The sequence below is a fragment of the Recurvomyces mirabilis genome, assembly GCF_035927965.1.
Source record: "Recurvomyces mirabilis strain CCFEE 5264 chromosome Unknown scaffold_1, whole genome shotgun sequence".
In the NCBI taxonomy this organism is placed as follows: domain Eukaryota; kingdom Fungi; phylum Ascomycota; class Dothideomycetes; order Mycosphaerellales; family Teratosphaeriaceae; genus Recurvomyces; species Recurvomyces mirabilis.
In genome coordinates, this window is record NW_027041935.1 from 704767 (window position 1) to 729754 (window position 24988).

Below are 24988 nucleotides of genomic sequence, written 5' to 3' on the forward strand. Positions count from 1 at the left end.
GCTGTAGCTTTGCGTGATAGAGAGGTGCTTGGTTGTTGCAGTAGCTGGAAGAGATCAGGCGTGCAGGAAAAGTTAAGGCTGCCCGCTGTGCCGCACTTCCAGCTCGGCCGAGCGTGGCTCGGCGTGGCGAAGAAAACCCCAGAGCGAAGGTGAAGATTGAGAAAGAAAGCTGGTATAGTTTGACCGGCCATTGGTATGAGTATGCTATGTACACATCTTGCTTTAGATCTGCCGTTCGATCATATCATTTGTCATGACCCTTGCGCAACCAGCGAGAACAGGACCAGCCTAGTCTGCAGCAGTCTCACGCGTGCGCGCCCTATCCAGCTCGCAAATGCTATGCTGTGCACCCCCTTCCAGTGCCATCATGAACGCTGCAAAGACAAATGCGGCACTCGCTTACAGCTTAGCGACGACGGTGAGCATGGCGGTGCTTGTCCATGTGTCGCTTGTGCTTCACACCAGCTGAGGGCGTCGCAGTGACGGTGACCTCGACTTGCTCGATGGCGAGCTCCACGATCGTGTTACCGGTTGTGATATAGCTCGTAGCGATAATATCGGCGCCGTCAGAAGAAGACAATGCGGCAGGCGCAGTTGTCGTAGGAGCTTCAGTAGAAGAGCTGAAGGACCAACCATCGTCGCTGCTGCTGCTACTACTGGTAGGCACAGCAGGCTCGGACTTGCCGCCGGCTGGGCCGATGGAGCCGTAGTTGCCACCAGTTGGCCTGTCCACGACAATGCCACCCAATGCAGTAGACGTGAGCGAGGGGTTGGCGGGAGTGTAAGACAAGGTCGGTACAGCCCACGATGACGTTCCGGTAGTAGATGGAAGCGAGCTAGTAGAGACACCAGCGCGACCGGCGACGGCATAAGCTGTAGCGGGCTCAGGGCCGTCCTGAACCGGAATGTTGACTGGGAGGCCGTCGCGAGGACCGAAGACATCATCATCTTTGAGAGCATCCGGCATGTCGAAGGTGCACTTGGCGCCAACAGCGTCCGACTGGATGTCGAACAATGGGCAGTCTGAAATCTGGCCGGATGGATTCGTGCAAGTGTCCAATGCCTTCTGGAGGAAGTCCGCCGACTCCCATCCCATGATGAAATCGCCATGGTAGCCTGTACCGACTGGGTCACCCATGGACAGCACAAATTTGCCGTTCTCTCCCGAAAACTGGTTGGTAGCCCAGATCGTCTCGTAGAACAGGAACGGGTAGTGTGTGTCGTAGCCCTTGGGGCAGTTGCCCTCCTTCACCAGGCTTGGGTATGCGACATGCGACTTGTGGTTCTTGGAATCCGGCTGTCCATTGCCGCAGCTCGGGAAGGCCATCTCAAAACGCAGACCGTCCGCGCAGTTGGCATCCATGTATTCCTTTGACGGCAGCTGGTGGCGGTATAGTGAGGGCTCGGGTGTCTTGGCATAGTTCAAGCAGTTGAAGCCGATAGCGCGCTGCTGCAGGAAGAACTGGTCGGTCGGATCTGTCGGCCACGAGCTGAGGTCGGTGTCGGGAAATGGTCCTGTGAAGTTGCGGATGTTTGGATCGCCTGCGACCATTTGGAAGCCCTCGGGAAAGGCGCTGACGTTCTGCAGGTAATACAGATAGTATCTGTCGATAGTCAGTAGATGTGGCACCTGGTCGATAACGCTGATACTCACGCTAGCATGCCACCAACCTGCGGCACCATGACTGCCGTCCCATTGTCGTACATAAAGTACGGCGTTGGCGTCCAATAGGCTGAATGGTCCTGGGTCACCTCACACGAAGTGCAAGACCCAGGTGCATTCAAGCTATCAAAGTCGGCGTTGAATCCAAATCCTGCCAAGGTCAATCAGTTCTATGGTTCCGAGTCTGGAAATGCGAGAGCACATACCGCCACCACCACTAATACTATGAACGTGACCCGAAATCGACCCAGCATCCATGATGGGATCCAGGCGTCCAACACCAGTCTGAGAACGACATGGCATACGCCAAAACGCCGCTGCACTTCCCACAAGCGTGAGCGCGGTGAAGGTCGCCTGCGACCTCATGGTGACTCTGATCGCGCCGTGTCAAAAGCCAAAAGTACTGAAAGCGGCGATGGGTTTGGCTATCGCGAGGAGTGCGTAAGAGGCTTCCACGTGGGAGATCGTGTTGTTTTGGTAGTTGTCCTTTCGAAATGCTGCAAGTGGTCGTGTGCTCGATGTACCTTGCTTGCTTGGGACCTCGGTGGTAAAGCCGTGAACTGCGAATATGTGCACTGAATGAATGGAAGCGGAAAATATCCTATTGTTGTCTGTTGCGGCGCAGCCAGGACAAACAAAGAGAGATATGGATTCCTTATTGAGCGTTGAAAATGAGTGACAGTGAAGGAGTGGCTGCAGTCTGATCGCTCGACCCAAAAAGACAGTGTAATAACGCACGCACGTACGCTCGCTCCGGGCGGGATATCGAGGTTTTTGTGGAATGTAGGAGGTGGGTGAGTAGGCGAAGCAGAGAGGGATCAACTAGGGAGAGCTGCAAGGATGCCTGATTAGCGCGCTTGTCCCTGTGTTTCATACTTTCGGCCTATCATGAAGCGCCGGAGCGGGCCGTCTCATACATCCGTAGCCGCCACCACTTTGTGCTGCACGTCTTGGAGAGCGGCTCACTGCAGTTTCGTTTGCATGGCATTGGATGAGATCTTGGATCGCACGGCGCATACCAATCCCGAGCGCTGTTCATCATCTGTGACCATACCACGACATCGCCGGAGCATAGATCAGACTCATGAGCGCCGAGGATCCGAACACGAATGCCACGACTCACAAAACTCCACTCATGTCGTGGAACAGTTGGCCGCACGAATCAACCCGATCCTGCCAACGCTTGGACGGTGTATCAAAGCTTGGCTACACTGCCGGACCCGTAGATCTTCACATACGCGACGGTGGAGTTTGATTGCATGGAGGATCTCTTTTTCTCTCGGCTGCTCGTTTCCGACCATGCGCACCGCATGGCATGACTTTTGTGCAAGCGCGTAATGGAACAGAGAGCTGCTCTTCCACGCGACTGCACCTGAACTTCAATTTGAAGTCGTGCCTCATTTCGTGCGTGAGACGTACAACAGTCGGAGGTTTTGTGCTGCTTGCCACACGTCTGAAGATCCTGTAATTTTGTGCTTTTCTCCGTTCTCCATCGAGCCATCAGACCCTTGAAACCGCCAGAGAGCAATATACATGGACCATGAGTCTACTGAAGGAGACCCCTTCGGCTCACGGCACTCCAGAAGAAGAGGACGTCGATTGCGCCGCGTGGCACTCCATACACTGTGGAGCTGAAGCACTCTGCCGTTCTGCAACTGCCATTCCCGGTCCAGGAGCGAGTTGGTGCGACGAGACCTCCAACATGCATGAGATACTACTCCGCATCTCGACTGTAAAACAAACAGACTTTTTCCCCCTTCACGCACCGAGCCTCTCGTGCAGGAGTTGCGCCGTCGTGCTTGTGCAAAATGAAAGCTGCATCTCCCAACGATCCTCTTCCGACGCAATCGTTCGCTCGTGCAGTTGCTGTCGCTACCCGCTTTTGCGCGACCGACGTACTTCTCCCTCACTGGCTGAACATGCTCGCGCACCTGGAAGGTTTCCGAAAGCTGATAGAATGGCATGTGGGTATGCAGAGTATCATTGGTACATGAGGCAGATGAGGCCGCTGGGAGAACTGGATCAGCAGGTCGTCTATGAAGCGATCGATTGTTGCAGTCGAGGTCAGACTTACAGGGATGGGCATGTTGAGTCTCTCGGAATCTATGCCAGACAAGCTACGCTGGTCTAGAAGTCGGGATCTCCTTCGCATTGCAAGTACCGGCTCACAGATCTGTCAATTATCATGGTCTTGAGTCGCCCAAAGTTACGTTTATTGAGGCCAAGGTAGGTTATCGCATCGTTCATAAGATCGTTCCTTCAATCATCATCGTCGTCATCATCACCATACGCCACCAGCGCCGCCGCCGGTACTGGAGGTTGTACAGGCACTTTCTTCTTGATCCCCGCCAGCAAACTCGGCCCTTTCCTCTCCCTAGCTTTTGGCAGAAAAGCAGAAGGCGGAGGCATCAGCGCACTATCCTCCGACGATCTCGTACTATCCACCCTCCTCACATTATCCTCTCCACCATTCCCCCCATCCCCCACATCATGCACCTCAATATCCTCCTCCAACCGCCTAACCCTCTCCCCGGTCGCGCTCAAAAATGCCACCCGCGCCGCCTCCCCATCCTCCCTCTCCAATCGCTCCCTCTCCAAATCCTTCTCCCCTTGCCCCACCTCCGCACCACTCGCCAACGCATTCTCCACCCCGCCCACCCTCTCCCGCATAGCATTCCGCATCCTAACATTATCCAATGCATCCGCAATCGCCATCTCCGTCCTCGCATCATCCGTCTTCTTCTCCAACTCCTTCATCACATCCCTCTCCTGTTCTTCCTTCTCCAACCGATCCAACCTCTCCTCCTCCGTCTCCTCATTCAACTTCGCCTCCCTCCACACCTCGAAATTCCTCCTCGCTCCCCGCTCACATGTATAATCCATATTCTTCGGGTCCGTCTTGAAGGTTATCTCTGCACTACAGCGTGTACAGCGGATATAAAATCGGTAGATGCTGATGGCGTAGTATTTCTCCTCGGTCGTTTCCTTGCGGGCGTTGAATTTTCGGCCTTTGTAGATGTATTCGCCGCAGGCGGTGCATTTCATGCTGAATGGGGCCATCAGGCGGATGGTTTGAAGTTGGCGGGCGCCGGTTTTGTCTTTGGTTTTTGTGCGGCGTTCGAGGACGGAAGGGTCGAAGTCGGGAGGGAAGTACTTTTGGAGGACTTTGCGTTCGGACATGGTGAGGGTAGTGGTGGTTAATGGAGATGTGGTGAATTAGAATTAGGCGTGGTTGGTTGGTGGTGGAGTGTCTCGTTGGCTGGTTTGGTATGGATCTAGTATTGCTACTCGGTGTACTCCAGATATGCCTCTAGTCCACTCGTGGACTCGGGCTATCCTGGTGGCAAGTGTTGCGAGTGGGTTTGCGAATAATAATGAGAGCGAGTGAAGCAATATACCCTCTGGCACACGAGTCAAGCACAAGACCTTCTCCGCATCTGCTCTGCTGTCACATGCAAGCACTTTTCTTGCTGTCCATGATATATTCCGGACAATATATTCCGGACAATATCTCCCGCTCGATATACAACCACGGTATTTGTAGTGATTTACGTACTATCACATGAGCTGGCCTGTTATGCTGACAACATGTTCTCGCCGCCGAAACAAGAGGTAGGTATGTTCCGACGACTAGGACGACTAGTCAATCACGCGACTCAATTTCCATTGTTTACCATTGTTTACGCGCTTGAAATCTATCACGATCAGTCAATCACAAAGGTATTGGCATCAGTGACATTGACCGTCGCTAGTACAGTAGCCTAGACTTGGACAGCAGCAACGACTGGAGGTGTAGGTCGATGGCACGTCATGATTATTTTCGCTGGATCAAGTCTGACCAACGGCAAGAACAGAGCATCAAAACCACTACCTGATAGATGCGCACACGACCTGGAATCATCTGAATTGAAAGACGATGGAACCCTTCCTCCGCGACTGGGCGAAAAGTGCTGGCGAACGCAACGAACACGTGACACAAATATACGTCCTCGACAAACTCTACGCCATCACCAACAAACACGACCACCTCCTCGACCTCGCCAACGCCCACTTCCAAGCCCAGCAATACACCCGCGCCCTCTCCCTCGTCACGCGATCAGAACTCCACCACCGCCTCCCCGCCGCCAAGCACCTCGCCGCCTACTGCTACATCAAGCAGAACCGACACGACGATGCGCTGGGCGTACTCGGCGAAAAGAACCCCTCACACCTCTTCACCAGCCTTGACGCGTCACGACGGAAACTGCAAGCCCTAAACAGCAACAGCAGCCTCACGAGTAAAGGCCATGGCAAAGCAAAAGCCTCCACCAGACTAGAACGGGCGGACCGAAGCGAAGAGCGGGACTTCCAGGACAAGAGCAGCATCAAATACGAGGCGGCGATGTGCTACCTCCGTGGTCTATGCTACGCCAAGCAGAACGCTTTCGAGCGAGCGAAGGACTGTTACAAGGACGCCGTGAGGATAGACGTCCAGTGCTTTGAAGCCTTTGACCAATTGATGAAGAATTCGCTCATGAGCCCTGGAGAGGAGTGGGCATTTCTGGAGAGTCTGAATTTCGAGAGCATCCAGCTCGAAACCGGCGAAGGCGATGGTGCGCAGGAAGCCGCCGGTTTCGTCCGCAACCTCTACATCACCCGCCTATCCAAATACGGCCGCCTAGATGACTTCTCCACCGCCCTCGACACCCTCTCAACCCACTACCACCTGGCCGAGAACCCCGACATCCTCCTCGCAAGAGCAGACATGCTCTTCGCCTCCTCTCGCTTCGAGCCCGCCTTACATCTAACCTCCGCCATCCTCTCCCACGACCCCTACAATTTCGCCTGCCTCCCGACCCACCTCTCCCTCCTCTACCAACTCCACCACACCACCACCTTATTCGCCCTCTCCCACGACCTAGCCGATACTCACCCCAGCGAACCGTGCACCTGGCTCGCAGTAGGGACCTACTACCTCGCCACCTCCCGCATCCCCGAAGCCCGCTCCTACTTCTCCAAAGCCTCGCTCATGGATCCCCATTTTGGGCCGGCCTGGATCGGCTTCGCGCACACTTTCGCCGCGGAAGGGGAAGGTGACCAAGCTATAGCAGCCTACAGCACCGCTGCTCGATTATTCCAGGGAACGCATCTCCCCCAGCTCTTCCTCGGGATGCAGGAGATGGCGCTGGAGAACCTGGCGATTGCGAGGGAGTATTTGACCGCTGCTTATGAGCTTTGTAAAACCGACCCGTTACTCATCAACGAGATCGGGGTCTGTTCTTACAAAGAAGGGGATCTGGACTCCGCAATCCGGTCGTTTGATCTCGCGCTCAGGCTTGCGGAGGATTGTGAGGCGCCGCCGCAACAATATCGGGATGTCCGACTCAATCTCGCGCATGCATTGCGGAGAGCAGGCCGGCTCCAAGAGAGTCTGGTGCAGTTTGATGAGGTGATTAGATTGGGTTTGAGGGACTGTGGCGTTTTCGCCTCGAAGGGGCTGGTTCTTTTGGAGTTGGAGCGGGTTTTCGAGGCGACGGTGGCGTTGCATGAGGGGTTGGCGCTTTCGCCGCAGGATCCGCTGGCGAGTGAGTTGTTGGGGAAGGCGTTAGGGTTGTTGGAGGGGGAGGGGGTGTTGGGTGGGCAGGATGAGGAGGCTGTTGATGCTGGGTTGCTTGGGAAGGTGGAGGGGATTAGGAGGGTGAGGGCTGCTGGTGGGGAGAGGGGTGGGAGACGGAAGAGAGGTGCGAGGGTGGAGGGGGGAAGGGATGAGGGGATGGAGGTTGATGGGGGGTAGCGAGCGAGACCGCCTTGAGATGTTTTCCGCGCTTGTGGTGGAGATGAACAGTGTCGAAGTTGGTTATGAGAAGGATATTGGCTTGAGTCCTATACCCCTGTGATGCATGATCTGGATACACGGTCTTGATGAAGAGTGGCAGAAGCCTCTTACAAACATCGATGTACTTGTTCCTGTCGTTTCCTCCTTCCAGCTACTCCCCCACTATCTGCCTGCCCGGCGCCTGCACAACCCGATTACTGCTGAAGCACAATCTGTCGGTCCAGTGTCTTCGAGCGCCAAATCCAGTCCTCTCACATTGTTCACCTTGTTGTGCTCAGCTCTACTCGCGCGATGACCGTAGAAGGCTATCATACACGAGGTGTAATTCTGCCCATCATCTCGAGTCATGAACAGTCCACACCCACGGACTCGGATGAACGACAAAGCGATATAGCCGTTAAGGTCGTACTCAGTCAGGGTCAAGTACCTTTGGCGCCTTTCGCCAATCATCGCCCTCGTGGAGCAGCTACTACATCCTCGTGAAAGGCGAGCTCGCGTCGGGGAGCTTGCCTGTTAGGGCTGAGTGTCTGACGAGCTGATCCTGCGACTCGGCGGCATAAAGTACGGTGTACATAGAGATCATAAGTGCTCGTGTTGATTTACGGAAGATGGGATATCAGGTCCGTAGCTCGCTGACCTTTCACCATCGATCCTGCTTTTGCCAGCGTGAAGTTGAGAAGCAATAGTGTGACGATCCCATTACTTAAACCATCATGCCGGAGCTCAAATGGGATGCGAAGAATTTCTGGGTGGAGCAGGATTTCCAGACCTCGACACGGTGAGCTTTCACGGCATGGTTGGGGGCTCGATAGTCTACTGATCAATTCTACTCGTAGCCTACACCTACAGCACTGGATCTTCACCCACCAACTCGGATACCTCCTCCACCCGGATATCGATCAATCTGAACCACTCAAGATCGCTGACGTCGCGTGCGGCAATGCGTAAGTCTTAGCTACAGTCCAACGCAATCACGATACAAGTGCCTGCTGACAAGGTGTGGTGGGGCCAGTGCATGGATCCTCGACCTACAACGAGCACACCCGGAACACGAATACCACGGCTTAGACATCAACCCCAGAATATTCCCCGCCGCTGAACTGCTCCCGAAGAACGTCCAACTGCATGAACTCGACGCCTTCGCAGATTTGCCAGACGAGTACAAGAATGCCTTTGACATAGTCGATATCAGGACGATTTACAGCGCCATCATCGACAACAAAGTCGAACCACTCCTCACCAATCTCCTGGCTATGCTCAAGCCGGGTGGGTATCTGCAATGGGCGGAGAACGACTTCCACACTCTTGCCGTGCATACTATCCAAGGCGGCAAAGCCGAAGCTCTGGAGACTATTGTCAATATCCAGAAGTTCTTCGCGGTTCACCAGACCAAGATGTCTAGTGATTGGCTCCTCAACCTGCCTCGAACACTGGAACAGCGACGCTGCAAGGTCTTGGTTGAGGAGCATATCAAGCCTTTCCCGAGTCTGGCGCGAGCTTGGTCGGATAACAATCTTTCGGTCTTTCTGGGTGTGATTTCTTTGTTGCCGGAGCAGGAGATCCCGTTGCCGTCTGTGCCTGGTCTGCCGAAGACGTTGTCGAGGAAGATTTTGGCTGAGTTGGTTATGCAGGGCGCGAAGGAGGCGAGTAGTGGTGCTTGGGTGTCGATGGAGCAGAGGGTCGTGGTTGTGCAGAAAGCCAGCTAGGATGTCAAATTTGGCAGTCACCCGTCGCGATGTTCGCACTTCCAAGCTAGTTTCGAGTTTCAAAAATCTCACCAAGACTATGGCTGAGTAGAGCCTTACTCCTTATCAGCAAAGAACTTCAATCCCTCCCTCTCATTATGCTTCAGCTCAGGATTGCCCTGCGCCGCCACTACATCCCCGTTCTCCTTGTCCATGACCGCCACGGGATCACGACCTTGCCATGTGACATTCGCAAACCTCACACATTCATCTAACACTTCCATTCTCGTCTTCCTCTCCTCTTTGCTCAGAGCTATCTCTGGGATCTGAGTCCAGCCATGCTTCCGATCCTCGTAGCGCATGACTTTGACATCCTTGAATCGATGTTCAGCTTCGAGCTTTTCGACCCAGATCTCGCTTTGTTCCCAGAGTGTGTCCAGACCGGAAAGGATGAGGAGGGATTTGGCATTCTTGTGGAGGTATTTGCTTGTATCCACCAGGCCGGGTGAGGCACGAGGGTGGCCAGACATTTCACGGCTGACGTAGGTTGCTGCTAGGTGGTTGTCAATATCCAATCTTTTCTTCTCGGGAAGTGGGCCCAGTCGTTCGTTCCGAAAGCGTTCGTCTGGGAGTTGTCGGAGGTCTAGCGCTGGGTACAGAAGTAATAAAGGCACGGGATGTGGGTAGTCTGCTGGGATAGGACACTTCCACTCGGGCATTCCAAGACTGGCGGGTGCATCAATAGCCATGTTGAGAGCGATATTACCGCCACTACTTGCGCCACTGAAGCCGATACGAGTCGTGTCTAGTGTGATATGGGGGACTGGTGGCGCGGGGACCTTGTCCTTCTTTCGTTCTTCGGGTGTGCCAAGAGTCTCATACCATTGTCTTCGAAGGTAATCTGCAACACCTTTGCGAAGCATGTCGTAGCCAGGATTGCGTTCGTTGAGCAGAGCAAATACAACATCCTCCGCATCCTCGATCGCTGCTGGGAATTTGTCGATGGGAGCCATTCTATAGTCCACACCGATCACAATCGCCTGCAGCTCACGGCACAGCTTAGCACAAAATGGTGCCTGCTCCAGACATGATCCGAGGTAGAAGCCACCACCATGGTAGTCCATGATGATCGGAAATGTGTGTGGTGTTGGCTGTGTCTCTTCTGTAGATAGCTCCGGGAACTTGACAGGAGGAGCGAAAACATATACCGGAATCGTAACATTTCGTCTTCGCGATGGCAGGTCAAGTCTGAAGGGCTGCGGTCCAGATGGGTTCGTGATGTACAGCGCCTGGATTGGTACTGCTCGGGGAAGACGAACAAGTGCCGTCTTCCATACTGTCGACCATCCTTCTTCTTTCCACTGCTGTGCGGTGTGTAATACCTTATTCATCATCTTCGGAAGTCCGCTTGGCCAGATTGATGGCGTAAGTACACCAGGGCTGTGATGAGATGTAGCACAAGACGATTTCGTGCGACTTATCTCACAATGATTAGACGTACAGATGGACATGAAGTGGGACTGCCTTCATGCCTGCAGCTCCTAGCTCAGCAACAAGCTCTCCGAAGCTATCCGGCACAATGGTAATGAGGTCAGCCTACATGACGGGATGAAGTAGCTCAACTTCTGCCGGATGCTGATTCCAGTGGCTGTGACCATGGCGACAGCATCGACACTACTACACATGACGAAGGTAGTTCTTGGTCGATAGCCATTCTGGCAGCCTCGAACGATTCCGTGGATATGTTGACCCTGCAGGCTACCGAGCAGACCAGGAGCGCGAAAGCTGTGCATCGTGTACTCGCACATACTGCATCATTCTGCTCTGCACGATGTGGAGCTCCTCCAATGCGTGATTATCGAGGGATGGCGGCAACGCTGCGCGGCGTGGGTAATGCTCAGCAGTAAGACAATTGGTCAAGCCATCAGATTTCAAGAAGATGGAGAGGCGCTGTGCACCATGGGTGGACGGACTGACTTCGTACGCAGCATCCGCATTCCACGAACCCATCAGCCTGGTCCGGCAAGCGGCAGCATGGCCTGCACGACGTGGCATTGTGCAACCATAACGTGGCACAGAGTCTCGCGTAGGACGCTGTAACTCATCTCATACATGTCAGACGAGATGAAGTCTAACAAAGACGAGATGACACGGCGAAGTAGAAGCGAAGTCGAATTAGATCCTTGACAAAAAGATATGGTAAAATAGCGATAGCTTTCACAATTCGGGACAGCAGCTCCAAGAGCAGAGCATACGTACTGCGTAGCAATAAATCTACAGGAGGGAGACCACACAACCACCTCGCCATAGGACCGTGTCTTCGGAGGCGTCAAACAAAATATAAACAGGTGCCGTGCATATGCTATCATTAATATATCCATCCCACAAGAATCAGACGTGTTTTCCCGTTCCCCCAGCATTGCACCTTGAGACCCAGAGCCGTCTTGTAGAGTAAACGCCGGCTAGCTTTGAAGTGGTATCATGCAAGTTGACACGAAATAACGAGAAGCCTCTCCGGCGTACCAGCTGTATTTTGTTTGTCGAGTGGTGCTGTTGTCTAAGCCACGGCGGAGGCGGATGTGCGGTCATGAAGATGGTTAGAGAACCACCTTACATGATACGGGCGGGCAGGGAGCGCTTGGCCTTCTTGCCGACTGGGCCGGCGGCGGAGTTGCCATCGGCAGTGCAGTTGGGCTTGAACACGCCCAAGTTGACGAGCCACGCACCGCTGTTGAACTCGGAGTAGACGGTCTTGATGAGCCACGGTTCGCTGCCGTCGGTGGCACGCTCGACCTCGATGACAATGTTGCCGGTGATGATCTCAGGGGTCTGGGCAGAGCGCCAGCGGATGACGACTGGGCCCTCGCATGCGTACCACAAGTTCAGGATCTCGAAGGGAATCGCGGGCTGTGCCTTCTGGCCGGCCATGAACGAGGCACGGCTGTCGAAGGTGACGGCGCCGAGAGGCTGGGGGCCCTGGCAGCCGGAGTCGATGAGGGAGGTGACGGAGTCGGAGTAATCTGTGAAGTCGACGGTCATGACCTGCACGGCGAGCGCATCGGTGTAAGCGGCGATCAGAGTCTGGAAGTTGTTGGCGACCTTGGTAGCGGCATCGTAGCTCATGCAAGTGTCGTTGCAGTCGCGCTTCTCGAGGATGGAAGGGGCGGCGAAAGCGCCGATGGCGAAAGCCGCTGCGATGATAGTGCTGCGCATTTTGAATAGAGTGACAGGTTGTTGTGGTGGAGGTAGCAGGTCGAAAGGATTAGGCAGATATCGCTATTTGAATGTATTGAACGAGAGACTGTATGAAGAACAGAAAGGATTGGCAGGGAAGTGCTAAGAGAGACCTCAAAAGTGACGAGTTGGGACGAAAGCAAGGAAACTTACAAGTGCAGGTCCGGCCTCTCGCTTTTGTTGTGCAAGTCGCCAAGTGAGGCCTAACTGTCCACGCCAGGGCAGTAACCCGTTTGAAACAAGTAATTAAACGCGATGATCTAAAAACGGTTCGCGCACCTGGCTAGGCGACCATTTTGGGAGATCTCACGGACCGCGGACAGGAGAAAACACTGGGCTGGAGGGCCAGGGGAGCGTCCTTCATTGGCTGGTATTGTCTCGAGATGCTTAGGAGGCTTACCGTTCGCTTCTTTGGGTGCAGAGAGGCACATGGGTTCCGCAACGACTGGAGCAAGCCAAGCGGCCATCTTCACCATCAGGAGTCGGTTAGCCGAATCTTCTGCTATAGGAAGCCGCCGTAGTAGAATCATGACAGAAGGTGAGAATCCGGTAATGCAGGCAAACCGGCAGAGATGCGAGCCGACCACGCGCGTGGTGCTATTTTTGAGTTCCTTGGGATCGCCACATCCGCTCTGTCGAGTAGTGGATCGAGTTGTTGTGCATACATATTCTCCGACGGCATCCTGTATTGCCTTACCGAAGATTGCTGTTACTCGCAGTGTAGCACGAGAGTGTCTTTCCACGTTGTACGACACCAAGCCCTGCTGTCAGCACTGGAGATGAGCACAATTCCATCGCGTGAGATTCAGCAAGTCGTCGCAAATTGCGAGGAGGGCTAGTGGCTTGCGGGTCCGAGCGTGGCTCCACATCATGATCAGCCTCCACATCTCATCTCTTCCCAGCGCCAGCGGCCAGCGTCCTCCCTAAACATAGACGGATATATGGAGTGAAGCATGGCCGAGATTCCTAGAGCCTCTCGGCGGCGCTGGGCAGTCTCCTATTGTCTCGATTCACACCGCGCACCAGAAACACAAGAGGCGAGGAATTGTGCTTGTGTATGACTTGTCTGCCTCTTCCCCAGCAGACACGGCTTTTCGGGGTGCCGATGGAGGTCAGTAGTGGTCCACACCACCACAGATCTTCGTCATTGTGTGATAGGCTTCACTACTTGACTCAAGTGCCTGGCTCTACACCAACGTCAATACTCTCTTGTTACTGGAGCGCGCACACTGGTATGGAGCTCTTGACTATTGTGGCAAATGCAGTCACTCTGCCGGTGATGAAGCCCAGAGACCACTCGCCACCTACAGATGGACTGTCGACGGCACGCTCTACTGTGTCACAAGCTCGCCACTCTAGTAATAATTGGGACTGATTCTGTCTCTGCGAATGAGTAAGGCATGAAAGCACCAGCGGATACGACTGACTGGCAAGACTGGCTTGCAGTAGATGCACATACCACCACCATGGTGACTGTAAGAACAGCAGACTGCCAGCTTACAGGAGACGGTCAACCACACAGGTAGAGTCTGCCTCTACGTCAACACGATGATTGCCTTTGCTTCGATTTTCACGTCCATGATCCGCTTCAAATAAGGGTTCGAGCTTCTAGATTGACTCTCGCGGCTTCTCTTTCGTGAGATGGTTTCCAACTTGTCAGCATCCCAGTCTTGAGAAGATATTGACGTGTAGCGAACAGCCATTTCATCAAGCTCCATCCCCGACGGCGCGCATTCCTGGTCAGGCCCACTGTACCGAGTATACTCGAAGGCCATGGATAGTCGACACCTGCATATGGAGATCCGTTGAAAGCATCAACCACGTAGCCGTACATGTGGGATAAAGGGACCTGCTTCTCTTTTTCCCTTTCCAAAGGCCGAACAAAATCGTCGCGGCTTGGGCTACAGCGCAAAGCAAGTCGGCAAAGAACATGATGGTGCCCTGATCTGGAAGTCTTCGGTTCAGTCCCCATCCCACGGCCTCCCGATACAAGCACAATATCCGTTCCTGGGTGGGAGGAAGAGCAGCAGCTCTTAATAGAGCTCGTTGTTGTGCTACTCAGACGATGTCCATCGACCGTCTCCAATGACCCGTTCAGTACCCATGACCATGAGATACCTGCCTCTGGTTTTGCGACAGCAGCAGTGTGGAGAATCCGCCTGTATCACAATATATCAGTACACCCCCGAGGGCCTCAAACGTGTCGGTTGGTTCAGCTTACCAGTGGTACTACCAACCACAAATAACGAGCGGAGTACACTGGCCAACGATGCGAGTAAGAGGGGGGGGAGGAGACGACAATGGGAAGAGGGCAATGAGCGGAAAGCCGAGTCCCGACCCGTCCGAATCCGACGGCAAGGAGCCCAGTCGAGTTGCCGGAGCACTTGAGAGGCTGCGAACACGTGGTGTCCGCATAGATGGAAGAGGACTGAGGTCGAACGAACTTCTTACCAAGCGCAGACAACATACTACGCTCATATCAACCCGGCTTATCATCTCAGCATCCCATCATCCCACTTTCGTGCCATCAGAAGCACTTTATGTTCCCCCAATACAATACTGCCCAATGAGAAAGCACAATACCAAGTCGCCACAACGCCTGACACTCCATAAGCCGTGCTCCATACCCCATAGCTCATGCGTGAAACCAGGACCATCAACTCGATACCCATGCAAGAGCTCTAACATGGCGTACATAATGTACAGGAAACGCCATCAGTAACATCAGAAACGTCCAGCATGATCGTTGCAAGAGTTCCACCGCCGCTTGTGCAGATACGTCTAGTCCGTCGTGATGCCGGATCTCTATCGGATGTTCAAAGACTCATGCCGTGCCCAGTTACCTCGCTGTCTGTTCGGATGTTCGAGGCCAAGGTGATCTTCGGGACCAAGCTTTTCGGAAAGAATGTCGTCTGCAAAACGTGTTAGCATCGTGAAAGTGAGATACTATTGGACAGCAAATATCTGCAACATACCATCCTCAACCCAGACCGGCCTCGAGTAATTCTGTCCACCTTTGATGACCGCAAATCGCACCTTCTCCATGTTCTTGCCCTTAATGCCTGTTCTTCTCGACAATCTGTCCTTCGTCTCCTTGAACACTTCACCCTCCTTCAACATGAAAATGAAAGGGGTGCCATGACTCTTACTAGGCTCCTTCTCGAAGTGGAAACAGTAAATGACTCTATCACCTTTACTCTCATCCATCTCCTTGAGTTCTTCTTCCGGAATGCGCTCGGCGTACACAGTCATGTACTCATTCAGTGCTATGACCGAATGAGTTGGTGGGAGGAGCTTGTAGATTTTGTTGCTGTGGGCTTCGTAGAAGCGGATCTGATCCAGGATCTCGTCTGGTAGCGAAGCTCGCTTTTGCAGCGCGGCCAGGACATCTGTAAATTGTGTCTGCTTCGGTAACGCCATCTCGAATGGCTGTTCCTTCTGGATGCCTTCTGATAGCCATATCACTCGGACATTCTTTCTCTGCTCAAGATCTGTAAGGCTCATTTCCAGGACTTCATAGTATAGTTGATCTTGCGAATGCATCGGTGTGTAATTGTAGCTACCGTATCCAGAGTTGCTGAACAGTATCGATGACGCAGTGGTACCTGCTGCACGCTTGACCAATGTTCTCGGCTTTCCGGACTGGGCATTAACCGTCGTGAAGCGGAGATATGTTGGGTCGATTGGCACGGTGCACACAGTAGATAAGTGGTCGGCGACCTTGTGTGCAAGAGCATCGTAGCTATCCTTTTTTGACAACGCGATCGTAAACTTCTCGTCGCCTTCTGTCTGAACCTCGTAATTCTGTGGAGGCGAGAACTTTTGAGTAAACGTCACGTAGATGCGGTTGATCAAATAGTCGTAATATGCAGGTGCGTCAAGACATGCTGTGGGATTCGTTTGTCGTACTGCAGTCGCTTCGGCCTCACTGAGATGGCGTTGGAAGCACACGATATCGCCGTCCTGTATCTCGGATGCTACAAGAGTATTCTTCGGCTTCATCTTTTCGATATAAGTCTGCTTGATCTCCTCGTACAGCTCGAGCTGCACACCAGTCTCCCAGCCCATCATCTGCAGAATATGCGGTGCCAGGTCCTGCGCCTTCTCAGACGGGTTCATGTAAACGTGGCCGACTCCGCGCAGTACTTGCTTGTCAACATCGAAATATTTCATGAAGATGATAATCGGCTTGTGTTGCTGCGGGGAGTTACCATTAACCACAGGTGAGGATGGCACGCTCACATCCTCACTTGGCCAAATAGGTGTTCCGTCGGCGCCCCGGGTCGTCTCTTCCATGAAAATACGAAAGCCACCATTACGAGTCGTGAACTTGTCCGCTGCTTCCTGGAGCGTCATATCCGTCCAGCTCAGCGGATGATCAGGCCGCACGGTGCCGTTCTGGCGGTTGACCATGATCCAAGGTCGGACTAGATCCAGCTCGAAGCCATGTTGCTGGCACACAAATTCCGTAAAATCTGTCACGGTCATACTTCTGAGCAGTCGATATTGCTTCGGTAAGGCTGGGTCATCCGAATCTTCCGCTTGCCATGATATTATGTCGACGCTCTGGTAGGCTTTGTAATTAGCTTCCGTTGCCACCTGCACATTCATGTACAAGTGCGCCTCCTCGCGTTCCTTACGGCGCTTCTCAGCTGCTGTACGTTCTTCTGCAAGTCGTACGGGTAAATGTTCAGGCGCCTTGACATCGTCTAGTGGTGGCAGAATTTGGTCCAACCGACTCTCGCGCACGTACACCAACATGTACGCGTTGTTCGATCGCTTAGTCGACCACTGCCGAGTGTAGGGATTCTGACCCTTCTGTAAACCATTGATACCATTAGTAGCGTAGTCGCCGCCAAAGTTGTCATCGATCGCCTCCCGCTTGGTCGCACGAGTCACACGGTCGTCATCAAACCGGTAAAACTCGCCGTTCTTCTCAGGCTTTAGAAAAGCGTAGTAGTGCCCAGCATTGAGATCGCCGGAGTGCACGAGCACGCCATGTAGATGGTAAATGTATGGTTCCGACTTGTCGGCAGTCTCATCCAGGTACGGCGATGCGTCAAAGACGTCAGGGAACTCATATCGATCGTTGACCTTCATCATAGCGTCCCGCTGGAAGTCGTACTCGAATCGCTTCAGCTGAAGATGCAGAACTTGTGGAAAGCTCTCGAAGATGACACCCTTCTTCGCATCCTGTAGTCCATAACCCTCAGCAGCGTACTTGTTATCACCTTCCAGTGTCTCCACCTCCACGTAGTTCTTGAAGCTGTCTGCCAGGCTCTTGCATCCTGAAACGTTCAGCTGCAGATCCCAAAAGTCTTCTATCCTACTGCTCTCGTAGTCCACATTAATGCAACGTAGATATGTCTTCATCTTGCCGACAAACATGTTGCCTAGTGCGTTCTCTGCTTCTGTGCCCTTCATGCGCGCCTCCAGTTTCTCCATCAGTATACGAGATAGTTCCTGCACATCTTGCTGCTCGAATATTTGTCTGCTCTCCCATCCGAAAGAGTGTGTGAGCTCCTGGGTCGACACAGCTATGGGATCGGCTTGTAGGCGGTAGAAGAGTCGTTGAAGCGCATAGGCAGAGGAGTCCCTCCCTTCCTCGGTCTCGGTCGGTATTTGGTAGACTGCTTTCCGGAAGGAGCCGGTGAGGTAAAGTGATTGTAGTAGTGAATTGAGGTAGCAAGTAGCGCCTTGGTTGCGCAGGCCGACCATGCCAGTCTCCTTCTTGCTGTCGTAGTTGACGAAATTATGCCATAGTACACCTGTGGGGTCCTTGAGCACTCGCACGTATGCAGTCATGCGCGCGCAGTCATTCTCCACCAGCGGTCGATCAGCAGCACCGTCGAACTTGGCGGCAAAGATGCGATTCTTGTCTGCGAATCGCGTGAAGCCCCAATCGCCCTCCTCGGCTGTGAATCTATGATTCGCCTCATGGTGTATGTATATTGACGGATCGTTGGGGTTGTGTAAGACCAGCATAAATTGCGCGCAGGCATACCAATCCTCTGGCGGCTTCTCCTCTTCGAAGCCCTGCTCAAGGTAGAAGGAGACACTCTCCGAGGCAGCGTTACCGAATGGGAAGAACAGTATTCTCCACGGATGGCCGGCGCATGTGAAGCTGGGTCCATGTGTCCGCTTGGCTAACGACCGCCAATTTGTAATGTCCCATGTGAAAGTCGCTTCTGCTTCGGTCTCATAATCCGGATATGCCGGCATGAACCGCTCTTTCATTCCCTCGTGATCTGTCGCCAAGGGCAGCGCTGGTTCGGCGGATGTCTCTATGTCGTCCACCATGCTGTCAACATCGTCGGGAGTGATGATGGCGACGTTCTCGTTGTCGTCATTAGGCGTCAGGCGCTTCTCATCGAAGTCGGAGTCGAGCAGCATATCGCTGCCGATCTAGACAAGGTTTGTCAGTTGCTGTCTCCTCCAGGTTGTGTGTTGCGAGGATCTTGACTAGGCGGTGGAGAGCATGAATGAAATGGTAGTGAGAGCTCTTTCGGGCAGGTGCAGGTGCAGGTGTAGAGAGACACGCAGCAGCTTACCTGATCCATCGTGATGCAGCTGCCTCTTCCGCTGCACGCCGATCCGTAGCAAGCACGTGTGGCGCGTAGGGCGGATGTGGGAGGGGCGGTGAGGTAGGAGATTATGCACCGGCGCGAGGAGTATGTTACGGTGGATGGATGTGGACAGCAGGAAGCTCAAAAGGTATTGACTTCCTTCTTTGCAAGGTCAAGGTCCGACGAATTTGGGAAGTACGTCACAAACACCATATCACGACACGTCACGAGCATACCACATCACATGACCATCGAGCTTTATTGGCTGCTCTATCTTCTTTTGATCGTCTCCATATATGTTACTACGCTACAGAGATTCCTCCATAATTGAATGTCAGAAAACGCAATCTAGGAGCGATGTCGTTGACGAGCCTAAGGCACCAGCCAAAACTGCCCCGCAAAACGCCCGTGCTTCGAGAAGATCTGGGGATGATATCCAAAACGAATTCAAGGTACCCAAGCTATGACTCCTATACACGAGCCTACATGTAATGCTTCTGCGTCCACGGCTGCCCTCTGTGGCCACTCGACACTATGCAAAGGCAACGACGGTACTTGGAGCATCCCGGTCGTACTCAACTGGCAGTACACCGCCATGGCGACCCTCCGTGATTTTGGATGAGTGGGTGCAGAGAGAATCTCGTCCCATCAGCTTGAGGCAATTGACATTCTTCGGACGTACGCTCACCGAGTCGCGGTTGCTCAGCTCGGCCAACTATGTTCGCCTGGAGCTGCCCACACGTCTTGCCCACCGACTGCGGAATATGCAGACATTGCCTTATGCTGCCTTGACCAACGAGCATATCGCTCATGTATACGAGCTATACTACCGAGCTTTCGAACTCTTTCGAAAGGTTCCTGCCATTCACAATATGGACGACAATGACCGCTTGTGCGAGGTCTTGAGGACGGCCTTGACGGATCATTTGACGGTGATCCCACGCCTGGCCATGGGCATATTGGAGATCCAGGACTCGGTGTCTGGCGACGAGTGCGACCGCTTCATGACGACTTTGCTACGCTCTCGGATCAGTCGTAGAGTGATTGCCGAGCAGCACCTAGCATTGACCGAGACCTTCCACTCTCCTTGGCACTTTGACGGCAAGAAGTCGTCGGTGGCACCCGAAGACGAATTCGTGGGCGAGATCTTCCTTAAGTGCAATGCGCGCGAGATCGTGGAGAAGTGCGCCAAGAGGGCTCGAGAGCTCACCGCGAAGGCTTATGGACCAAAGGTCACGATTCCCAAGATTATACTACAAGGACATCTGGACACGACATTCCCGTATATTCCTTCTCATCTCGAGTATATCCTTGGGGAGTTGCTGCGCAACAGCATACAAGCGGTAGTCGAGCAGACTGGCTCAAGTAACCCACCGCCTATCGAGGTGCTTATCTGCGAGGCGGCGCAGCAAGTCATCTTCCGCATATCTGATCAAGGCGGCGGTATCGATCGAGAGATCCTACCATACCTTTGGAGTTTCGCTAAAGGACCTCGCCGTAATAAGCGACTGAAGAATCTGGGACAGGTACCTCGACTAGCAGCCACGATGGAAGAATTACAGCTGCCTCCCTCTGTTCCAGATCAGACTGAGAACGAGCAGTCAGGGGAGAGGTTCGGGTCTTCATTAGCAAGTTTATCAAGTCGACCGCCAGACTTGCGTCTCGGCATTGGACTACCCATGAGCAGGATCTATGCCGAATACTGGGCCGGTAGTCTCGAGCTACATAGCCTTGAAGGCTATGGCTGTGATGCGTTCCTGCAGGTCAGCAGGCTAGGCAATAAGAATGAGGTGCTAAGCACAAGAGCCGCGATGGATGGCGTGTGAGCTGCGCCGAAGGACGGCAGTACCGATCCACTCAGCCTCAGTTCGAACGGCATGATGATCGGAGTCCAGCATACTGTGGCGTCCAAGAGAAGGCCTTCTGTCCCGCATGATGTTTTCTTGCACCGCCTCATTGCGCCACATCATAACGCCACGATCACATGCACTACAACGTCACGATCAGCACGCTTCCCTGCAGCGCGTGAATCTGAAACGAAGTTGCAATAATTACTGGCAGCTCACGCGTCATAACGTCACTGCTCTTCTATCGCAACGAGAATATATATTCTTCATCGGCGGCGCTCTTGGCAGTAGACTTACATCCATTTCAATAAATCTCAGCATTCACAAGACCAACAACAACCAATCTGCACCAACGACCAACCCAGCCATCAACATGATCAACGTTATCCTACTCGTAATCATCACGATCTTCAGTACGCCGTCGCGCCTCAACATCCAGTACTCTTGCAAATACTAACACTACACAGTCCCTCCCGTCGGCGTCTTCCTCATCAAGGGCTGCGGTGCCGACCTGCTCATCAACATCGCTCTCACGCTACTTGTGTACTTCGTAAGTTCAACTCACCTCCTTCCACTTCTCCCGCGCCGAAAGATCAGTGATACTAACGGCGGCGTCAACACAGCCTGGCCACATTCATGCTTTCTACCTTGAGTACAAGCATTTCCACCGTCAAGATCAGATGGCTCAGACCACCGCGTACAACCAGCCTCCTCCTCAGGCTGGATATGGTACGGTGCACTAGAGGATGGAGAGTTGACGTGCGAGGGACATATGATGGATACTTGCAGCCCTCTCGATACGCCAGTGCTCGACAGTGAGCATAATGTTTGTAATAGCGTGGATTTACAATACCCAGGGTAGCGATCGGAATGAATGAAGAAAGTTCATTTGACCCTCACAAAAACTGCGGTCACCTACTGTGAAGTGACCCTGCCACGTCCGTTTGTGGTTCGTGAGACCTATTGAAAGTTCCATACAAGTGCTTCGCTCCAACCTCTCTCACTTCGCAACTTCATTACTGCGGCACAACACAACCAATCCAGTGATGTCTATTCTCGGATTGCCTACCATGGCTAGCGAGCCAGCTCGCAAGAAAGCACGGTATGCTCGTCCAATGTACAACATCCTTGAAGCTTTGATCGCTAACACCTACCAGACTTGAGTATCGATATACCTTCACGGTGCTCGTTGGCGATGAAGAAAAGCCGTTTGTGCTGCACGCCACCATAGCTTCCGCTAAGTCCCCATTCTTCGACGCCGCCTGCAATGGCCAATTCAAGGAGAGTCAGGCGAAAGAACTCCTTTGCCTGAAGCGGATCCGGAGGTCTTTGGGTCGTATATGCAGTGGCTGTACAATGACACGGTCCATATTTTGGTCCCAGATTTGTTCAAGGACCAGGATGCTGATCACGGCGCCTACACACAGTGGGGTTACGCAAGGCTATATACTTTGGCAAGTATGCTGCTGGACGTCAAGCTTCAGAATCAGGTTGTGGACGATTTTAAGGCCTTTCTGCTCGTTCACAACAAGGGACCCACCATGGCCGCTCTCCACGAGATCTATCAAAATGGTCCAGCAGGGAGTACATTGCAGCGGTATGTGATGGACTGGTACGCGAACCACTGCGCCGAACTGAGCGACTTCTTCCAAAAGCATCGAGCACAGTTCCCATCGGCTTTTCTGGGAGATGTCCTGATTCGCGTCTCGAAGGCCAAACACGAGAAAGTGCCAAACCCGAATGATCTTGCCCCTTGCCACTACCACGAGCACAACGATGAGGTGCCGAAATGCCCTGCTTGAAGTCCCTCCGTGGCATCACCACCGTGGTCGGAAATAACCCGTGAGAGAACAACAGGCCATGCATATTCTGAGGCTTTCTGGTAAGAGCTGGTGGCAACGGTTAAGCAGCTATTTGAAGTCAGATCTGCTTGGGTAACATTCCAATGTGAATCCGGGCTGCATTCATAAAAGATCACGGGTATCGACAGATGCATCCCCTGCCTCCTCGTTACCAGATCTTGAATTCTTCCCAGTCTTTGTGATCGTTGACAGTCGTAAGTCATGAAATCTTACCTAGATTGTGCATCACTGACCTCTCTCTTCCGTTCACATGTGAATGAACAAGAGTTGAAGGATGCGCCATTTCACAAACCTCGCCTAGTCAGCAGTGACGGTCCATTGTCGACCTGCTGCCTCACTACACCATCCGCTGAGGCGAGCCAGAGAGCCAGACTCACTCAGCGATACAACAACGTCACCGACAGACAGAAGCACAATCGATGGCACTCGAGCGGCCGCGTACGGCGCCAAGGTGAGCCGAGGCCTCCCTCACTGGCTAGCAGCATCACAATGAGCTGACCGTACAACAGAATCGAATATGAAGACATCTTTACAGTCTTGATCGGCGACCATGAGAGAGCCTTCGCTATCCATGACAGCGTTGTAACCAAGAAGTCAGAGTTCTTCCGTGCAGCATGCAATGGGAAATTCAAAGCTGCCAAGGAGAAGACCATCCGGCTACCAGAAGCAGAAATCGAATCCTTCAGATCCTACATCCAGTGGTGCTATAACGACACCATTTCTATCGGGCCAGCTACCTCGGGATCGGATGAGTCACTCAACATCACTCGAGGTGCAGAAGAACAGCGTGCATTGTCCAGACTTTACCGCTTAGCCAGTCTATTCCTCGACACTACCCTACAGAACAAGGTCATCGACACTTTACGAGCCTCCATCCGATACCACAAGCAAGGCCCAGGCGTGGACTTGGTCGCCTACGCCTACAACAATCTACAGCCTGGCTGCACGATGCAGCGTCTGGTGCTTGCGTGGTATGTTTACCGGCAGGACAGCGTGGCGGAGTATTTGGGACGGCATCGGGAGGCTTTTCCGGAGAGATTCTGGTCGGATCTTGTTCTGACCACGGCGAAGGCGAGAGGGATGGGAGAGGATTGAGGATCCGGAGCATGCCGGGTTTTGAGTTTCATGAGCATGGAGAGGGGATTGAGAAGTGTCTGGGTATGAGTGATACATGATTCATACAGGCCTTGGGTCCCAAATCGTGATCATAGCGTGTGTCAGAGTGCGATCTCTGATGGGGCTGGAAGCATCTCTTATCCCCAGGATGCTCGTCAAACTGTGGTGACGAGTACAGCAGATGCGAGATGCGTTGAGTTGTGTTGGATAGGAGGCTGCAGGCTCTCAGTCCTCACACAGCTTTCAAATTCCGGTCTAGATCATGCCGCGCTTGCCGTTGTGCTGATACGATAAGTTCATCGTCTCCACGAGGACGATTGATACAAACACCCAGCGGTCTAGCTTGGTCGTATTCAAGCTACACACTGGCTACGCCTTCGTCCGGAATCAGTCCCGTGTTCCTAGCTGGTGCAGCATCACGAAATCTGCGATCGACCTCATCGAGCTTTCCTTTCCTGGAAAGCTCCTCATTCGTCTCGTCAAGCGCTTCTGGCGTAAATATCTGGACATCGTTAAGCTGCTTGAAGCCTCCCAGCTCCGTGATCAACTGTGGCGCCATCAGCCTCCATGAAGAAGGGTCAAGGAATCTGATGCTTGACTGGCGCACGACATGAATCGACCTCACATTTGTCGCAATGCGTAGACTTTGCAGCTCAACAAGCGCAGCTGCAGCTGAAGTGACTGACAATGAGAGCATGGTGATGGCGTTTTGCCGCTTCTGGCCTATCGTCTGCCAGAAGAGCGGCGGTACGTTATGTAGGCGATTAATAGAGTAGAAGATGCCTTCAGCCTCTGCCAACGCTCTTCGACAGGTCAGGTAGAGCGCTAGCACACTGGGTTTATTGCTTCCTACGGGAGATCGTATGAGCCGAAGTCCATGAGCTGTTGTTGGCACGTGGAGAGCCATCTCGTAGATACAGAGTCTCAGCTCTGCAGGCAGCTGGAAGAGCAACGATTGTTCTTGCTGATGCCCGCTTCCCATATGTGGCGTTTCAGTGTTGCTCGTCGCCTCGATGGAAGGTTTGACTTGCAGTGACAGGCTGCCGAACCTGCTGTTGAGCTGGAAGTTGATGTATGCATCGCTGGAAGACTGTTTGGTCGTGTCGGTCTCGCTAGGGCGCTCAACAATCTCCCACGTCTCATCTTCATCAATACCCTCTGGCCGACTACCATGGAGTAGCTGCACAGGCATTACGTGGT

At 53.3% G+C, this 24988-nt stretch overlaps 12 protein-coding genes across 12 annotated transcripts; 6 read left to right on the forward strand and 6 right to left on the reverse strand.

Moving 5' to 3' along the window:
- Positions 1-406: 406 nt before the first annotated feature.
- LTS14_000303 (uncharacterized protein) lies at positions 407-2029 on the reverse strand (the record flags this gene model as incomplete). The annotated part of the gene is made up of 3 exons (XM_064833016.1): positions 407-1604; positions 1655-1814; positions 1870-2029. The coding sequence occupies 3 exons, from the start codon at positions 2027-2029 to the stop codon at positions 407-409; spliced, it is 1518 nt and encodes a 505-aa protein (XP_064699285.1).
- A 1893-nt stretch (positions 2030-3922) lies between these two features.
- cwf16 (Pre-mRNA-splicing factor cwf16) lies at positions 3923-4843 on the reverse strand (the record flags this gene model as incomplete). The annotated part of the gene is made up of 2 exons (XM_064833017.1): positions 3923-4041; positions 4102-4843. The coding sequence occupies 2 exons, from the start codon at positions 4841-4843 to the stop codon at positions 3923-3925; spliced, it is 861 nt and encodes a 286-aa protein (XP_064699286.1).
- A 736-nt stretch (positions 4844-5579) lies between these two features.
- Positions 5580-7436, forward strand: cut9 (anaphase-promoting complex subunit Cut9; the record flags this gene model as incomplete). Its single annotated transcript, XM_064833018.1, has 1 exon — positions 5580-7436. One exon carries the CDS (start codon positions 5580-5582, stop codon positions 7434-7436), a length of 1857 nt encoding a protein of 618 aa, XP_064699287.1.
- A 755-nt stretch (positions 7437-8191) lies between these two features.
- LTS14_000306 (uncharacterized protein) lies at positions 8192-9184 on the forward strand (the record flags this gene model as incomplete). Its single annotated transcript, XM_064833019.1, has 3 exons — positions 8192-8256; positions 8315-8422; positions 8491-9184. The coding sequence occupies 3 exons, from the start codon at positions 8192-8194 to the stop codon at positions 9182-9184; spliced, it is 867 nt and encodes a 288-aa protein (XP_064699288.1).
- Positions 9185-9279: 95 nt separating this feature from the next.
- Positions 9280-10557, reverse strand: LTS14_000307 (uncharacterized protein; the record flags this gene model as incomplete). Its single annotated transcript, XM_064833020.1, has 1 exon — positions 9280-10557. The coding sequence occupies one exon, from the start codon at positions 10555-10557 to the stop codon at positions 9280-9282; it is 1278 nt and encodes a 425-aa protein (XP_064699289.1).
- Positions 10558-11773: 1216 nt separating this feature from the next.
- Positions 11774-12376, reverse strand: LTS14_000308 (uncharacterized protein; the record flags this gene model as incomplete). The annotated part of the gene is made up of 1 exon (XM_064833021.1): positions 11774-12376. The coding sequence occupies one exon, from the start codon at positions 12374-12376 to the stop codon at positions 11774-11776; it is 603 nt and encodes a 200-aa protein (XP_064699290.1).
- A 2826-nt stretch (positions 12377-15202) lies between these two features.
- On the reverse strand, positions 15203-18957 carry UBP15 (ubiquitin-specific protease ubp15; the record flags this gene model as incomplete). The annotated part of the gene is made up of 3 exons (XM_064833022.1): positions 15203-15309; positions 15373-18802; positions 18949-18957. The coding sequence occupies 3 exons, from the start codon at positions 18955-18957 to the stop codon at positions 15203-15205; spliced, it is 3546 nt and encodes a 1181-aa protein (XP_064699291.1).
- Positions 18958-19497: 540 nt separating this feature from the next.
- PKP2 (putative protein kinase) lies at positions 19498-20789 on the forward strand (the record flags this gene model as incomplete). Its single annotated transcript, XM_064833023.1, has 2 exons — positions 19498-19514; positions 19550-20789. The coding sequence occupies 2 exons, from the start codon at positions 19498-19500 to the stop codon at positions 20787-20789; spliced, it is 1257 nt and encodes a 418-aa protein (XP_064699292.1).
- A 394-nt stretch (positions 20790-21183) lies between these two features.
- Positions 21184-21553, forward strand: LTS14_000311 (uncharacterized protein; the record flags this gene model as incomplete). The annotated part of the gene is made up of 3 exons (XM_064833024.1): positions 21184-21223; positions 21278-21360; positions 21434-21553. The coding sequence occupies 3 exons, from the start codon at positions 21184-21186 to the stop codon at positions 21551-21553; spliced, it is 243 nt and encodes an 80-aa protein (XP_064699293.1).
- A 327-nt stretch (positions 21554-21880) lies between these two features.
- Positions 21881-22612, forward strand: LTS14_000312 (uncharacterized protein; the record flags this gene model as incomplete). Its single annotated transcript, XM_064833025.1, has 3 exons — positions 21881-21912; positions 21968-22146; positions 22194-22612. The coding sequence occupies 3 exons, from the start codon at positions 21881-21883 to the stop codon at positions 22610-22612; spliced, it is 630 nt and encodes a 209-aa protein (XP_064699294.1).
- A 479-nt stretch (positions 22613-23091) lies between these two features.
- Positions 23092-23767, forward strand: LTS14_000313 (uncharacterized protein; the record flags this gene model as incomplete). Its single annotated transcript, XM_064833026.1, has 2 exons — positions 23092-23123; positions 23182-23767. 2 exons carry the CDS (start codon positions 23092-23094, stop codon positions 23765-23767), a joined length of 618 nt encoding a protein of 205 aa, XP_064699295.1.
- Positions 23768-24146: 379 nt separating this feature from the next.
- LTS14_000314 (uncharacterized protein) lies at positions 24147-24980 on the reverse strand (the record flags this gene model as incomplete). The annotated part of the gene is made up of 2 exons (XM_064833027.1): positions 24147-24386; positions 24414-24980. 2 exons carry the CDS (start codon positions 24978-24980, stop codon positions 24147-24149), a joined length of 807 nt encoding a protein of 268 aa, XP_064699296.1.
- Between the last annotated feature and the right edge of the window lie 8 nt (positions 24981-24988).